Here is an 18,014-nt window from a genome sequence, read left to right on the forward strand (position 1 = left end):
GGTGGTTGGGACCCGGTTAAGTTGCCCGATGCAGGTGAACCACCACTGAGTTACATCGTCACACACTCACACTCACACCAATTTCATGCAGCTGTTGGGTCGTCTGCTTCAGCGCGCTCAACCAACAGAAATACTCCCTCCGTTCCTAAATATAAGATTTTTAGAGATTCCAATAAAGAACTATATATGGAGTAAAATGAGTGACTCTGCACTGTAAAATATGTTTATATACATCCGTATGTACTTTCTCCGGTCCTTTTTACTCTGCATATTAGAATTCTGTAAAGTCAAACTTCACAAAGTTTGACCGTATTTATATGAAAAAATATCAACATCTGCCATGCTAAAGTTATAAAATATGAAATTTTAAGGCATGACACATCCATTGATATTGATTTCAGATTGTGAATGTTGGTACTTTTTTTCTATAAAGTTGGTCAAGTTTTATGAGGCTTGACTTCAGTCAAATCTTATATGCGAACTAAAAAGGACCGGAGGGAGTAGTTCATTGTGAAATGTTTAAAAGAATTTATATTTAGAAACGGAAGGAGTATAATAATAATTATTCATCGAATGCATGCATGCGCTACTCGATTCAAGGCACATAGTATATCCACGCTTATTATAGTTTGATGAAAGGACTCGTAGGGGGACGTACGTGATGTATCGGGGAAAAATAATGGTGCACCTGCTGCGTTGACGAGCGGATTTTTTTAGGGTGGTTCTGCAGAGCGAAGCACGCAGTGCACCTTCATCCGCGACCAGGAGTACCAGTAGTAAATGCTAGCAGCCTACTGCCCTTTTCACGCTGTAAATTTCATTTCAGCCGTAACCGTAAAGCGGGCATGCTATCTCTTTGGTGCTGGTAGAAAGAAAGAAAGCTTGGTAATGGTAAACTTACGGGCTGCGGAAAGGCGCGTCCCGTCCCAAAAGGCGACCACCGCCACACGCACACCTTTGGCAAATTGCGTCCGAAAAGCATTGGACTTTATGGCACGCACGCACGCACCCACGCACTTGCTAACACAGAAAGAAAGACCCAGATCAATCGGCTGGCGCTGCCACCTTCCTCCGGCCCGGCCGGCTATAACTGCGCCATGAGCGGCCGGTTCACGGGCGGTGCCGGCGCGAATCATGCACGCAGCTGACTGATGAATCGTGCATAAACCCACCCCCTAGGCTAGGGGCCCGGCTGGAGCACTGCTGGCTGCTGCCTTTGTAAACGGTGGAGCAGAGCCTGGTGCGGCGGAGGAGCAAAGCAGGCAGCGTGATGGCGAGCCATGTCGCTGTCCCTCCGGGACGGGACGGGGCAAAAGTCCACTCCGGTGTGTGTCATCATTGCACGAGCTCCATGGCCCACGGGCCGCATCACCCGCGCGCAGCAGTGCCGGGCAACAACATTATCAGACTTCAGAAAGCTGCAGGGGACGGCGACGGTCGCGCACTGCACCTGCACGTCCAGCGCCGCCAACCTGGCGGCCATCAGCACCGTCTCCATCTCGGGCCCTGCTCCAGCAGTGACCGTCGTGAGTCGTAACGCTCGCTGGACAAACGTTTCGCTTCTCCGCCTGCAGTCCTACGCCTGTGCAAAGCATTACTACTCGACGTCAAGGTCAAGCATGGCCTCCAGGGGAAATACGGTGAGCCCTTGCACTGTCAACCAACAAGACGATGCAATTGCCAGTCCCCATGCCGTGCGGGCCACCGACCACATCACGGAGAAGGTTTTAGAAACTTATTGGCAACGATTCGTGTATCACATCACAAAAAGGAAACAATTTCAAATTCAGTATGCACCATGTCAAAACAATTCAAATGCAAATTCGATCCATAATGGCAAACCAAAGAATAATACACTAGTTGAACGCTTCTTTCTACTGGGCTGATTCTCACACGGCACAACGGCTTGTTTTTCTGCGCAAAAATGGCAGATCTCATGTATCTCACCTAGAAGAAAGCTGTTTCTATGCAAGTTGCCCCCGCGGTGGCATGCCAAGCAAACACACAGGCGAAGACACTGAAGAAAATAACATATATTGATCTTGCTTCAGAAAAAACAGCAAGAGCTACCAGGTTTCCATTCTTCACGTCGTACATTCCTCAAGTCTCTTCTCAACGCAACGCTCTACTCTCAGCACCTCCACCTCTAACTGCATCAATAGCTTAACTAGCTAGCACAATCTAACAAGAGGTGCCAACAAAAGGATGCCAGGTGTTATCTGTACACCGTTCGATTGTCCAGCAATACTGTCATCAACGTCAGGGCACCAGAAAGCTTACAACAATGCGTAGCTCCGACTCAAAAAAAAGGATCAACACCTGAACAATGCACATGATGGCGGCGTCTCTACCGAGATGAACTGCACTGACTCTCGCAACCGGGGCAGTTATGCAAGCTCTCATGGATGTAAATATCACAGTCGAAGCAGAAGTGGTGCTTGCATTTTGGACAGCAGACATGGATATTAGACTGGCCACCTGCAATGTTCATGGAGGTATAGTCAATGAACCTGATGATTACAGCGCATAAGAATATATAGGATACTCATACTAGCGTAACATAGAACAAAAACATAAATGAGATTGTCAAGAAAAGGGAATCATGTGAATTCAGAAGGATAATAATTTCCCCCACTCTCAAAACTGCAGAACTAAGTTATGTTCCATTGACAGTTCGCTTCTAAATGCTGAAAGAATTTAAGGCTGGTTTTCACATATGTTGCCCTCTATGCTATGCAACTTTGGTCGTGGGGTTAAGTTGATGATCCACACTTCACTCTCAAGTGACAATAGCATGGATAAAGAAAGCACCCCATGGTATACACAATAACAACCACTAAATGTTAGGACAGAAAATAAATAAGGCAACAAAGACTGGAAACTGCTTCATTATGATAATTCCTCCTTTTTCTAACACAGAGACCAAGGACATTAAAGATATATTTCCTCATTTGAAGAAAATTAACCGAAGCAAGACAGCATATTTGGGCAGAGATGTGTTTAAGCATACCGGTGTTAATGAGACTCTGCTGGCAGCCAAAACAATTTTGTCCTCCCTTTTGACCTAATTTGAACGTCACCTCATCAAATGGCGCTACAGGGAAGAGATGGTGATAGGATCGTGCCAGATGTGGAGAACTAACAAGTGTTAGACCACATGTTCGGCACTCCGTCGGAAGCTCACAGACATTAACTTTGCATCTGGGACATATGTAACCTTCAGCACCAGATTTAATTTTCTTATGACAAGAGCAGATGGAGATAAGATCCTCTGCTCCCCTCTGTGGAAAACCCATCTTAATCAAATTAGCTGCAGCATACTCTGCAATGGCAGGTGGTGGAGGAGCATGTTCAAGCAGCAATTCCTTGAAGTGGGACTGCCAAAAGAAAGAAACATTATTTCATCATCACAGGATTTGAATATCAAGAGTAAAAGCTACAAACACAAACATATTTTAGCACCTCGTCTAGTGCAACCGTATATGATCCACCAGTCTCTTCACAGAGATGCTTGCAAATGAAAATTTCTGCAGCAAGCCCAATAACCGAACATCTAACTTTGGATTTCTTGCATTTTTCTATTGTCTCCATGATATCACCAGGATCACATGTATTCAGTGCGGAGTACAAAAATAATACTTCCTTGTGACCATAGGAAGGAATCTGGTTCAAGTAACCATTGACAAGTTCTAGAGCATTCTGCAGAGATGAATCACCAGAACACTCAAGCTTGCCCATCAATGCGTTAATCTGTGACTCTGGACTCCCTCCAATCTCCGTAAGTCGATGAGAAATGCCATCTTTAATTGTCACTAACCCAACATGGCTCAAGGGATTCTGATCGAAGAATTCCCTTATGAATGCCTCAGCACACTTAGCAACAACAGCCATTCGACTAGGGCGATAATCCATTTCTGAAGCTGCCTAAATGAGCAAAATACAACCAGACAAAAGGTGATTACAAGAGAATGAAAAGAAGAAACGTAAGTTGTGAACAGTATAAAATGCAACGCACACAAATTACCAACAACAGATTTTGAGGACAACTAAATTCCTAATTGTTCAAACTAGACAATATATGCTGCTCAAATATTATGTTATCAGCTACACTGCAAGAGCGAAAGGAAATAGTGATGAAGAGAAAACAACATGAACATTTTCTAAAAGAATACATGCACAAGACATATAAAATTCTGTCAAACCAACATAAACTCTTTACTATTATGTTAAGTGATACTCAACAGTAAAGCTGTTATTTTCTTATGGCATAGTTTTGACACTAGCTGGCTAATTCCTTGCACTAAATGATTCAAATCCCTCCATTAATTTTTTTGGTTTTCCCCCTAGTCTGCCCCTGATAACTGCCATATCAACAAACCCTACCAAATGCCCTAACGCCCACCAACTATAACATGTCAACACCAACATTCAGCTATTCAAAGAGAACATCAAGGGAGAAGGCAAGCTGCCAGATATGCATGAACTCTCGTAGGATCAGCACAGCTAAAGGACACGAATCAGATCGTCTACGAGCTCTTTCTACACAAACAAAATGAAGCACCACTATTGGATATGGACCTACATTCTCGCTACAAATAACCACAGGCAGCTTGGTGAAACAACTAACATACAAATCAATCCAAAGCATTAGCTCATTGCTCAGATGGTCACCAGTTCACCAATGGTGACTCTGGTCCACATCTCGACAGACAGTGTGCAAGAACACCAGATCACTCTCGGTAGGGTTGTCATAATAAACAGTCCTAAACAATACAAAGGGAGATTAGCCCGATCAGCATTGCTCGCCAGGCCCATTGATCCCGAACCAGGTGCTTGACCGGAATGGCTAACCTAACAGACAGGAGATCAAACTAGGGCGTGGCAACTAACCTTGGAGAGGTCGATGACGATGTAGAGGTAGCGGATGAGGCCCTTCTGGATGCGGGCCGCGGCGGCCGCGGAGCGGAGCAGGAGGCGGCGGCGGTACTGCGAGTGGACGAGGTTCTTGGTGTCGATGGGGCGGAGCAGGCCGGACTCGTCCTCCTGCAGCGCCTCCCACGAGCGGTCGTCGGCGTAGGCGCGCTCCCACGCCTCGAGGACGCGGCCGTCGCCGGTCTCCTCCTCCTCCTCGTCGTCGTCGTCCTCCTGGTTTTTGCGCCGCCCGGAGGCCGTGGACGGCGCGTTGAACCCGCCTCCGCCGCCGCCGACGCCGACGCCGTACATGGTGGGGGCGGCGGCGAGGTGGAGCTGGAGTTGGATGCTGGGATGGGGAGTGCGAGGTCGGGACCAGGAGATGATGGGCCTGTGTTTGGGTTTGGGGCTCCTGGGCCTTTTGTGGGGGCCTTTTCTTGACCTTTATGAGCTGTCTCGGCGTTTGGGGTCAGGCGGGACGCTCGGGACTCGGGGTTCGGAACGGAGATGGGGGAGGCGAGAGGGGGCCGGCGGCGGGACACGCACCGGCGGGCGGCGGGGGAGGAACGTCGCCGGACTGACAGGGTGCTCGAGGCTCGGCCGCCGCCGTGGTCTGGCAGAGAAAGCGTGCGGTCAATCCCTAGCCGCCGCCTCGAGTCCTCGACTCCTCCCTCTGCGCTCGGGTGTGTGGCGTGATGTGCGCTGGCGCTACAGCGCTAGGCCGCTAGATGACCGGGCTGCTGGGGCGACTGGGCCTAGAATGGCTGGCGAAATGTGCCAAAGTGGGCTGGGCCTAGATAGGCTGGCGAAATTAACGTGCTAAACGAGTTGCTCGTGAAGCTCGTTTTGCTCGAGCTCGTTAATCTTAAAAAGCTAAAACCTAAATACTCAATCGTGCAGCTGCGCCATATGGGCGTCACGAGCGCACACGAGCTAGTGCAGTGAAGTTGCTTGTATGTAGCACTAAAGGCACCTCATGTTTTGTGTGATTTTATTGTTTTGACGAGATCAACCTAATAGAAAGTCATACCAGGCCAAAAATAAGAACATGATGCTAAATGAGGCAACTTTAGTGCTAAGTAGGAGCTACTTTGATGCTCGACGAATTGAACCGTATCTATTAGTGAATTCACCTAATAGCCTCCTAATTAAATGTGCGCACTAGTGTAATAGGTGGTATAGAGTTAAGATACTTGCTACTTATGGTATACAACCTAGAGATGAAGCTAGTCAAATTGATAGTTGTGATTACCAACTTAGAAGAATTTTTTGTTGATAGGCGGTCATACTAGAAAAAAAAAGTTGCTTTCTTATAGCACTATAGTTGCCTCAATACAACCCAAAGTTGCCCGCAAAAAAAGTTTGTCAAAATGTACACATATGGGATCTAATTTTGAAGTACTTGTCGTGAGAAACCCAACGGTGAAAACGGATCAGAATTCCGATGCACGAATCAAAAGTTATACCTTTTGAAATTTTTTGAAACCCAAATAAATGCACGCGGGATAAGATCGTAGGTGATTTCCTGAGTAGCGTGAATACGTGTAGTTTTCTTTTAAGATGTCAGTTGGTTTCGGAATCACGTGGGCGTGAGATGATGGTGTGAGAAACTGATTTGCTTTTGGGGGAAAGTGACAGTCCGCCTTCCTTTTGGGGAGAGCGCTCGACCCCGCGAGCAAGCGCTCGGGCGCCAGATGCCACGTCCAAGCTAAAAACGCTGATCAGCTCGGCTCATTAACTTACGAGCATGAGCGGAAAGAGCTATAGAGCGCTTATTATGTTCACGAGCTTCGAGCTTTCCGTTGTAAAATAAAATATCTAAAAATATATTTAAATCTATGCAATATGATGCTTATGCAAAAATAACAATCAACTTCTAATTTTGGATGACCCCGGATTGCTACATTCGACTCTCATAAACGGTAATCCTGCCCTGAGATTCCAAGGTGAGGCAAGAGGTACAAGGTTACGAACTTAACGAAAACTTATCCATCCATGTTGCTCTCATGCTACCAATTCGAAAAAAAGAAAATCAAATTTAGTGATTAAAAAATTATGAGAAAAAATGTGAATGCTCACAGCACATGTATCTACAACTCCTAGAAAATTCAGATCCAAATTCAAAGTAGACACATAGAGAAACAAAAAAGACAAATTCAACATGAATAGTGTGAAAAAAAACACTATTCACAATTGGATTTGTCTATTGTTTCTCAATGTGTATGTCAAATTTGGATATCAGTTTTTTAAGAGTTGTAGACACATGTGTAGTGAACATTCATGACTTTTCGGATCTTTTTGAAACATTTGAACTTGAATTTTTCAAAATGGTATCATGGGAGCATCTAAGTGGTGGTGTCATCTTATACTTTCCCTGGTGGTGATGAAATTTTTACTTCATTTTGTCCAATGCGGAGGACAGGAACTTTTTAACATTTTTCTGTGTATATTTATACAAGGGTTAACTGTAGTATGAGTATTTAAATTTAAGTGATGGATGGTGTGTGGGCACTCGATCTTAAGAATTTAAGATGGTGCCTAGTCTTTGCTCTTGCACGGCTCAATCCTAATCCCAAACCGAAATCTTGAATTTACAGATGAGATAGCTTCAGCGAGTCGGTGAGCCGAAACCAAGTACAGCTGGGTCTATTCAGCCCCCCTTTGCCTCTTGAATGGTGCATTTGGTCCGGCGCACGTACTAGGCAGCGTACCATTCGCTTTCATGCGCTCATGCGTGCGCGTCCATGTCCATGTGCGGGCTCAGTTCTACTAGGTCGCGGAAATCATGATCCCTGGACTTGGGATCCGCCAATGATTACAAGGATCGATCCATCGCAACCTCCGCGCTGTAGGGTCATCACCAGTTCAGTTCAGCGCTGCTTGTCCACTGTCTACTCAACATACAGCAATCTACTCCTACTATCTACTACTCCCTCCGTTCCTAAATATAAGTCTTTGTAGAGATTTTACTATGAACCACATACGGATGTATATACATGCATTTTAAGGTGTAGATTCATTCATTTTGCTCCCTATGTAGTTCATAGTGAAATCTCTACAAAGACTTATATTTAGGAACAGAGGTAGTAGCACTTTTTGAGAGCGACTCCGAGCTGGTGGTGGTTGCGGCTTAAGTGCTCCGGGAGGTAGGTTCGATCGATGCGTGGAGCCAAATGTTTTGGGTTCATCCGCAGGTTTGTGATGATGCCATTATTTGTTTGTTTGTTTATTATACTACCACTAGAAGTCATCTACTACCTTGGATGAGCACGACTTGGAGCCAAATTGCGGGTGTCTGATGATCAGTGCTTGCTGCCACGGAAGAAGTGAAAAAATATGAACGTATATGGTTGACGCGCGATCGTCTGTTTTCACCCCAAATTCGGGTGAAGCTGGCGACACACACACTGTCGGCTCTGTTTCTCTGCCACCTGAGATTCGCCTCTTTTTTTTTTACCTGCTCGCAGCCGCGTAGGCGTAGGCGTCGATCCACCACGCGCCTATTGCTGCTCGTCCACTTTGGTCGCCGGTGCGATTCCTGACCGGCGCACGGGACAAGGGGTGACCCACTTGCCTTTTTTATTCTACCAATCGGATCAGAGGGTAAGGGAGGAGGAGGAGGAGTAAAGCGCCGACGTTTCCTGCCTTGCAAGTTTACCTCGCCCGGCGGCCAGCCAAACCAAAATCAATTGAGACACACTCGATGGATGGATCGATCGAGACGTGAGCATTTCACCCTCCGGTTCCTTTCGGGAACGGCAATGGCGGGAGAGGCAAGGCCGAGCTGACGTCTGACCACGGGACTTGATTGTCCTTGACCAGCTTGAAATGGATGAGGTGGTGGGCCTGCTCTGCTGCTTGCTTTAAGCTTACTTCTCCGGGATGGTGTGACGGCGTCAGCATTGGCTGGCAAAATCCAGGATAGGATCAGCACGGGTGGCGGCACCGCTATGTTTGCTCATCTCTCGTGAAGATAAAACCCACCGTAGTACAGTTTGTTATATCTGCTACAGTTCCACGGTGGGATCACAGGTCACATAGCAGCACTCTCTCGAGTGGCATCACCTATGCTATCCAAAAACATTTTTTTCCTTTTCAGATGGAGGCAAAAGGTAGGATCCAAGACCACCAAGGAAGGGGTACTGGGCAGAAAAAACTTGCACCGGGCCGCCGCACCATCAACCAAGGCCGGCAGCAAGGGTGGTGGCAGGGCCGCAGCGGCCCTGGCGATGGCAGATCGCCATCCCATTGCTCCGGCGACTCGTACCTCGTCTCCGACGATCCCTACACCCCCTCGTCCAGCATGTCCGACCACCGCCAAGTGGTTGATGAAATGTTGGAGAGGTAAAACTTTGCGCCTTTTCTTTTCGCTCGATACATTGCTGATTGCTTGCGGAGATATAGTGATGGACTTATTGTTGTTGATTACAGTGTGGAGGAGTTGACTGCGACCAAATTCTTGTCTGAATTGAAGGAGTCACTCATGCTTGGCCTTGATGATCGACACTATGAAGAGTCGATGTTTGCTCAACAAGAAGAGGCTGGGGAGGATGATGATCCCGAAGTGGAGGAGAAGGTCAATGATCCAATGAAGACACACGGAAGCGTAAAGATATCGATGAGACGCAACTATTCCCAAGAAGAAGACGTTGCTTTGTGTCATGCTTGGATGAACGTGTTGCTCGATGCATTGGTTGACATGGATCAATCAAAGGATAAGTTTTAGCGTAGGATTGAATAGTACCGTAGCAACATCATGGATGTCTCATCAAGCTGCACTCAAGGCTCTCTTGGGCACCTTTGGGGCACCATCCTAAAGCAATGCAACCGATAGTCCACTTGTATTGATCGAGTCAACCATTCACCATCGAGTAGGGTGCAAAACACGGTCTATGGTCCCATCATCAAAGATCTATACAAGAAACACAACAAGAAGATGGTGGCCAGGGCTTCACGTTGCACCATTGTTACAAAGAACTTTGCAACAACGAGAAGTGGATTAGGAGGAACTCTGAGACGACACTGAAGAGGTCAATGATTGGCATATCCGTTGAAACCGATGACGATGACGATGACGATGACGATGAAAATCCCAACAAAAGGCCAGACGGTAATAAGATTGCAAAAGAGTGGAAGAAGAGAGGAGGCTTCGACGCCTATAGGGAAGAGCTTTTGGCTATGATCTAGACAAAGAAAGCATTGATGGACGAACACAAAGAAGAGAAGGTGGCAAGGTAGGATGAGCTCAAGTCCTTGGAGGACGATAAATGGTGGTCCAAGTTGGTAGCCTAAGAGAGGAAGGTGAAGGCGGAGGAGCGTAGGCTTGCACTCGAGGAGGAGAGGCTTATGAAAGAGAAGAAGGCCAAAGAATGTGTATCGTGTTTACGGACCCAACCATGATGGATGCCACAGCAAAAAGGTATTGGAAGCTCACTCGTGTAGATATCATGAACCAATCGGGGGATGGTGGTGGTGGCCGTGGGAATGGCGGTGGAGAAGGAGGTGATGATGGTGGTTGCGGGGATGGCGGTGGATGAGGAGGTGATGGTGGTGGACAAGGAGGTGATGGTGGTGGCCTTGGAGGTGGTGATGGTGCTTGAGTTCATGTAGTATGCATTTGGTAGGGCTCGATCCACAACAATACATGCCATGTTGTGGTGATTTTGGATCAAACTTGACCGATGTGGTCGTTTTGGATGAACTCTATGCATGTTTTAATTTGAGTTGCTCGATGTCAATGATATGATATGTATGGTTGATTTGTTGCGTGTGTTGAATTTCAATCATGATGAAATATGGTGCAATTGTTTGAAATGTATGTGAAAAGGTTAAAAGAATTGAGTGGAAAAACTGTAAGGAGTTAAATATAAGGGATCGACTAGGAACACCCACCCTTTAACTCCTTAAATTGCAAGCAGTTAAAGACAAGGGCAGGCTATGGAGTTAAGTTTTACGGGATCAGTTAGAGATGCTCTTAGGATTCTTCTGGCTAGGTGATACGTAGAATTTGTAAACAATAGTTTTGCAGCATGTTCAACTCGAATCCGAATGTTGATCAGTGTGCCATCTTAGAAATCTTCAAAATTGGTCGAGGCATAGGAACAATGGATGAAGTTGGTGGTGGAATCCACGAATTATGATAACGTATTGATGGTGAATGAGAGTCGAGGATGGTTGTCAAACTTGTGATGGCGGTGACTGGAGTCATGAACGTAAACATGATTAGAGTTGACGGATGACATGGAACCGATGCTTATGGGCAATACTCGGCATTGACCATCATCATATAATAACAATAGTGCCCATCAATGGGCATGTGGTGGCCAAGTAGATATTTTCGTGGCACTGGTGTGGAAGATATTAGGAAAGAGTTTGTTGAGAGGAAAAGCCAAGTCCACGAAGCATTTTTTTGTATCACATCAAAAGTGGGTAAACAGAAGGAGATCGTACGTAGGAGTGAAACTGTGTGGACTTTCTACGATATAGATGATAGAGCAGACGAAGGAAAAGATAATGTGTCGGTTGCTATGAGATACCTTTATTGTTGTAATAAGAATGGCAATAAGATTTTTATGAGATCAGAGGTTGTAGATATGATGTGGTGCACACGATGTTTTACTTATGCCAGATCCTCATGGAACCATGGTTAAAATCTAATATTGAATTCATATAATCTAAACAATTTTGAAAACATTGCTCCTGTTTAATTAAATTCCGCAATATTGGATCTTATCAAAACTTTTACTAGTAGCATGAAGTATGGTGTCAATAGTCAATACACAAGGTACAATAGCCTAGATAAATAGGTCGATGCCACTATGCCAAGGTCCATAGACCCGGTGTCAAACAATGGCTCCAGAGTTGAGACCAATGCCATAGTAACTTGTGAAGCCTCTAAGGCTGGTCAGACCTCTCACAATGCATTGGTGCTAAGAGGGTGTTTGTTTCCACAGACTTATTGGTTTAGGGACTTAAATAAGTCCCTATAAGTCCCATCTAAACCAAACAGGAGGGAGTTATAGGGACTTAAAGTGGGCATTTGAGACTTATGAAATAAGACTCTCAAGGAGGGACTTATAGGGACTTATAGTTGTAATATGGTCTTATAGAGACTTATAAGTCCCAGGAACCAAACAGGTAGGGATTTTTTAGGGACTTGAGACTTATAAGTTGGGACTAAAAAAAGTCCTAGAACTTATGAGCCAAACAGGGTCTAAAGTAAGGTGCTAAGTGCGTTAAAATGTTAGCAATTAATATCCCCAATGCATGGGTGCTTAGTTTTCGTAGCTAAGCCTCCTTTATTTAATTATTTAATAAGAAAACTCCTTCACGTATTAGTTGGTAGCCTTTTTGCATAGGTTCACGTGCTTAGCATTGGTTCTTCTTGGGGTCACTATAATACTCTTCTCCTCTTTAATTACTTTGCCACCTCATTTTTCTGCCTATGTGGCACCCTTAGCACCTATCCACCATGGAGCACTGGAAAGGGCCTCATATAGTGGTAGTAACATAACATATTCCAAGAAAAGTTTACTTATGTGGCTTGTAGTTAATGAGGAGAGATGTGTCTGGAGTAACATAATATGTTACCGTAACGTTGCGCATCCCAAGTCACAGTAAGTCACAATAAGTGATTACTTGCACGATACCACACATATGTTATTCCCCACAGTGAAAGTAATACTAGTAACATCCTAAGTCACTTCCCACTATGACTAGCCTAATCCAGTTCTCACTAGAGCCGTCAAATGTTGTGGATCTGGTCAAAAGATGATTCTTTTTGAATCTCAAATGTTTGAGAGAGGAATTTAGTGTGAACGGCAGAGCACGTGGTAGACACGTGGCCACGTTAATTGTAAAAACTGCCTTCAAAGGCAATTTTGCTATTATGTCGATTATAAGTGACATAACAACTCCACGTAACCAATTGATTGCATTATAACCATACTGTAATAATCCAGCTCTTACTATAGCCTTCTAATGTTGAGGATCTGGCGCAAGATAGAAAATTTACAACTACTGAAGAATTGTGTCAATAGTCAAAAGTATCATGAAGAAAGTTGAGGATACGGCGCAAGATGAAGATTTGGAATCAAACGAGAAGGGAATTTACTGTGGACGGAAGGGCAGGTGATGGACACGTGGCCGCGTCAGTTAAACCAGCCAAACAGGAGTAATTTTTTTTTTTGCACACACGCATTCGGAAAAGGTTCAAAGACCCCGATGCATCTTCCCACCCGCCAATTAATGCCCCCTCGGGACCAGCGCATCACTTCAATGCGAAGAACCAAAAAACCCGAGACGGAGGAGCAGAAGAAAAAAAAGAGAGAGCTTCCACCGCGGGCAGAAGGAAGCAGCAGCAGCAGAGCTAGCGCGAGGCGGGCCGCGGGATCCCGCGCGCATGGCGGCGCCCTGAGGGAGCCCGCGCCGCCCACCGGGCTCCGGCGGAGATGCGGCCGCGGGGAGCCGCCCTGCTCCTCCTCCTCGCCGCGCTCTCCTCCGTTTATGGTACGCACGCTCGAGATTTTCTCCCCTCCCCTCTCCGCTGTTCTTGCACGGGTGGTTTATCTTGCTTTTTCTTGGATTCGACATTCGAGCCGCAATGCCGGGTGGAATTCTGGCCTCGGCTCGCGGCCCTGCAATGGGATCGCCCGGGGAAAGCGGCGGCCATGGCGTGCGTGGCAAGTACCCCCATGGCCATGACTTGTGCGGGGGAAAGGTTTTTGCCTTTGCTTCATGGAGCTGGCCCCTGCGATTTGCCTGAGCGCATCTGAATCCAGGCCGGGCGGACAAGGCAGAGGTTGCCGTCTCCGGCCTCCTTTTCCTAGCTGCTTTTCATGAACCAAATCAGGCTCTGCACATCAAACCTGTAATCTGGATGCAAATTTGTGATTCGGATTTGTTGCATCGTCGGTGCCAGCAAGCATCGGTACCGAAATTTCTAGGTTTTGGTGCAATGCTGGCGAGGGGTTTTGGCCTTTTGGGCAGGTTCCGTTCGGTCGGTCCTCATCTTCTTGCATAGAGCAGCTGGCATTGCACTCGGCGGCACCAACTCGACTTTATGCATAATGCCAAGCTCCAACCGATGAGGAAAACATGCCTACGTTTTCATTTTTGAGCCCATTAAACACATTGCCGTTTCAGCTATAGTGAATGCAAGTTTTGTATTATCTATTTTGGTGTTTGTATATGCATTGCATGAGTTCAAAGTTCAGAAACCTTTCCTGAATACCCTTACCCTGTGCAGTGCCACTGGGAACGGCAAGCTCAACAACCATCACGGCCTATTTACTTGGATTATGGAGTAGAAATCATCGGCATTCGGTTCTTTCCCCTGCACCAGCCCCTTCTCCGGGGCCTCAAAGTAAGTAGAACTACTCATGAGGTTTCTACATATAATTGGTAATTACAGGTGTAGCATAGCAATCACATACTTTTTCTGTCCGTGACATAAGATCATTATTTTCCCATTTCAATTATCCTGTTTATTTTGAATTGTTTGTATCACTTATCTATGCTTTTGTTTATCAGGTGCCTCTGTTTATCACCCAGTGCATAGGCATCACAGAAAACGGCCTCGTGTCGCCCCACCGTCTTCGTCACCATCATTCGAAAGACAAGGTTTTACTTTTCTCCTCAGACCAATAGAAACTGCATCTTCCTACTCTTAGTACTGAACATCACATTACTAATAGGCCTGCCTGTCACTGAAAATTAAACAGATTGCAGTGGGATAACTTGTTCCGCTCCGCTCACTTCTACTCCAATCGGTTCCCCTTGTGGTTGTGTATATCCTATGCAAATTCAGCTCGATCTTAGTGTGGCGCCGTACCAGTTGTTCCCTAGAGTTGATGAGCTAGAAATCGAGATTGCAGCAGGTACATTCCTGAAACAGAGTCAAGTTCGGATAATGGGTGCTGGGGGCAGTATTCAAGATCCAGATAAGACTACGGTCACCATCGATTTGGTGCCACTAGGTCAGAAGTTTGATAGGACTTCAGCCTTGCTGATTAGCAACAGATTTTTGCAAAAGAAGGTTCCTATAAAGTCATCTATTTTTGGTGATTATGATGTAACATATGTTCATTATCCTGGTGAGTGACATGATTGTTGTTGACACATCCACTTCGCTAGCGTAATGGCCCATTAGTCAAGTTTTGCTTGCTTTATTTGATCACAAAAACATTGCAGGCCTTCCTTCTTCAGTACCTAATATCCCAGGATCCTTGGGTCCAATAAGCAGCAATGAGTATCCCTTTGGTGCAAATGTACACAATGGAAGCCATCCGAAGATTAGCTCCAAAATTGTCGCCATAATTGCTCTGTCAGCTGTTGTGTTTGTTTTGACATGTTTTGGCATCTGCATCATATGCAAATACAAAGGACGCCAAAAGCCTCATGGAATTGGTCATGCTTCAAATTCCTCGAACACCAGAAAAACAGGTAATTTTGTTAGCAGCTATTGTATAATACACTACACCTCTAATTTCTGCATTATAGCAATTTGTACTAAGTTAGTTAAGCTGAGAATTAAACACCAGGCCTTGACTGTACAAATTCTAATCTTGCTACAATTTCCTAGTGACTATGCACCAGGGACAACAAAGCTTCATTTTCAGATCGTTTAATATCCGAACAGTTTGTAATAACACCTTGTTACTAACGGACTGTTTCAGGTATGAGGTCATCGTTCTCCAGTATGACTAGCTCGACAGCATCTTTTCCTTCGACTATAGCAACCTGCCCGCGCACGGTTAAGACATTCTCAATTTCTGAGCTTGAGAAGGCAACAGACAAATTTAGCTTCAACAGAATAATAGGTGAAGGAGGGTATGGACGTGTTTATCGCGGCATAGTTGAAGATGGAGTTGAGGTAGCTGTCAAATTGCTCACTGGGAAACATCAAAACAGAGACCGTGAGTTCATCGCAGAGGTTGAGATGCTAAGTCGTTTGCATCACCGCAATCTCGTCAAGTTGGTCGGTATATGCGTTGAACGGAGCACGCGGTGCTTGGTATTTGAGCTTGTGCCAAATGGAAGCGTGGAGTCACACCTGCATGGTATGTGAACTATGTTGACCTGCATAACATGTCCGCGTTCATAGTGTTTAAGAAACTTTACCTCCAAAGCGTACAACACCATATGCATATATGATCTGGTCTTTTTTGTTGGCATATAAAAACCCCAGGAAATTCTCTACTGTAAATATGTACTCCTAATATACTTTCTGTTTTGATATTTCAGGTCCAGATAAAATATATGGCCCACTTGACTTCGACACCAGAATGAAAATAGCGCTGGGTGCAGCAAGGGGTCTGGCCTACCTGCATGAGGATGCCAATCCCCATGTTATTCACCGTGATTTCAAGGCTAGTAATGTTCTACTGGAGAACGATTTCACCGCCAAGGTTGCGGATTTCGGGTTGGCGAAGGAAGCATCAGAAGGAATTGAGCACATTTCCACTCAGGTCATGGGAACTTTCGGGTAAGAATCCTGCTGTTACTGCCATCGTTGTAGAGTAATACACCGCGCTAAGTTTCTTTGAATCCTTGTGGAGTTTTGAAACGGATCATGGATCATTTGCAGGTACGTTGCCCCGGAGTATGCAATGACGGGGCATCTCCTTGTCAAGAGCGACGTGTACAGCTACGGCGTGGTGCTCCTGGAGCTCCTGTCGGGCCGGAAGCCGGTGGACATGACCCAGCCGCCAGGGTCCGAGAACCTGGTCACCTGGGCGCGCCCGCTGCTGACCAACCGGGAGGGCCTGCAGCTGCTGGCGGACCCGTCCCTGCCGGCGGCGAGCCGCGACATGGAGAAGCTGGGCAAGGCGGCGGCCATCGCGTCCATGTGCGTGCACGTGGAGGCGGCGCAGCGGCCGTTCATGGGCGAGGTGGTGCAGGCGCTGAAGCTGATCTACAGCGGCGGCAACGAGGAGACCTGCAGCGGCTCCCTGGGCGGCGGCGGCGGCACGCCCACGGAGGAGGAGGAGGAGTCCCCGTGGAACGACGGCGGCAGGAGCTGCTCGTGGCACGACGACAGCGACGCGCCGTCCTGGCCGTGCGTCCCCGGGGCGCCCCGCGCGAGCGCGGCCGCGGGCTACAGCTCGGACCTCGCGGAGGAGCCGTCGGCGCGGCGGCCGCGGTCGACGCCGAGCGCCGTGCTGGACAGGATCGAGTCCCTGGCGGCGTACGACTGGTCCGGCCCGCTGAGGACCAGGGCCAGGAACTTCTACCGGCTGAGGGGCAGCATGAGCGAGCACGGCCACCGCCCTTCCGACGACGGCAGCGTCGAGGGCGACTGGATATAGCTAAGCTAGCAGCCGAGAGAGAGAGAGAGTTCCATTCCATCCCGTTGTGTAATTGTATAGCCCGCGCTAGGTAAGTTACTTCTTCTCGATCCGATTTTGATGCGAAGAAAAGAACCCCTGGTTCTAGATCATTTTTAATCTAGTGGATGATGCATCGTGCATGCGTTTTGGGCCAGAAGTTTGTTTTCTTCTTTCCCGAGAGCCGAGAGGACACGAACTGAGTATTTACTTTGCACTAGTAAAAAGCCCGTGCGATTGCCACGGTCATTTAAAAAAAATCTGTAGATAGCATATGTAAACAAACTATAGATTAAAATGTCCGTGCCGTAGGAGGTTTAGTCCCATCTTGCCATGCGAGGAGCGAGTCGACCGGCTTAAATAGCAGTGTCGTCCAAAAGTGATAAGCATTGATGGCTGAAGGTTATTGCGTGTCATTGTTGACAATATCCCTCAAAAAGGAGCATTGATGGCTGCCCGACACTTTTTGCTTCGTAGGTGCAGTGTGCAGTCCGACAATAGAGGGAAGGTCCGGTGCAAGGGTGGCGGCGAAGGTAGCAGACATCTGATGGGAACACGGTCATAAAGAAGAACTTTTTTTTAAAAATATATATGAAGTCCTAAAGGAGTATGCATCTGACTTGTGAGCATTGTACATGCATATCCCCCTTTACTTCCTTGACTATACACTTAGATTAACATCTCTATGCTACAAATTAAGAAAATACAAAAATACTTTATGTAAACAATACAAATTCACGATATCTATCTTGGGTGGTATCGTAGGACACTACATGA

At 46.6% G+C, this 18,014-nt stretch overlaps 2 protein-coding genes across 2 annotated transcripts; one reads left to right on the forward strand and one right to left on the reverse strand.

The window, feature by feature from the left end:
- Window positions 1-2,018: 2,018 nt before the first annotated feature.
- LOC119355704 (general transcription factor IIH subunit 2-like) lies at window positions 2,019-5,562 on the reverse strand. Its single transcript, XM_037622551.1, has 4 exons — window positions 4,891-5,562; window positions 3,463-3,924; window positions 3,011-3,377; window positions 2,019-2,478 (listed from the first exon to the last, which is right to left on the reverse strand). Exons 1-4 carry the CDS (start codon window positions 5,221-5,223, stop codon window positions 2,348-2,350), a joined length of 1,293 nt encoding a protein of 430 aa, XP_037478448.1. The 5' UTR covers window positions 5,224-5,562; the 3' UTR covers window positions 2,019-2,347.
- A 7,637-nt stretch (window positions 5,563-13,199) lies between these two features.
- LOC119355705 (receptor-like serine/threonine-protein kinase ALE2) lies at window positions 13,200-17,394 on the forward strand. The gene is made up of 8 exons (XM_037622552.1): window positions 13,200-13,419; window positions 14,159-14,275; window positions 14,443-14,532; window positions 14,634-15,005; window positions 15,103-15,354; window positions 15,588-15,971; window positions 16,156-16,396; window positions 16,499-17,394. Exons 1-8 carry the CDS (start codon window positions 13,362-13,364, stop codon window positions 17,217-17,219), a joined length of 2,235 nt encoding a protein of 744 aa, XP_037478449.1. The 5' UTR covers window positions 13,200-13,361; the 3' UTR covers window positions 17,220-17,394.
- The last annotated feature ends 620 nt before the right edge of the window (window positions 17,395-18,014 follow it).

The sequence above is a fragment of the Triticum dicoccoides genome, chromosome 2A (assembly GCF_002162155.2).
Source record: "Triticum dicoccoides isolate Atlit2015 ecotype Zavitan chromosome 2A, WEW_v2.0, whole genome shotgun sequence".
Taxonomy (NCBI): Eukaryota; Viridiplantae; Streptophyta; class Magnoliopsida; order Poales; family Poaceae; genus Triticum; species Triticum dicoccoides.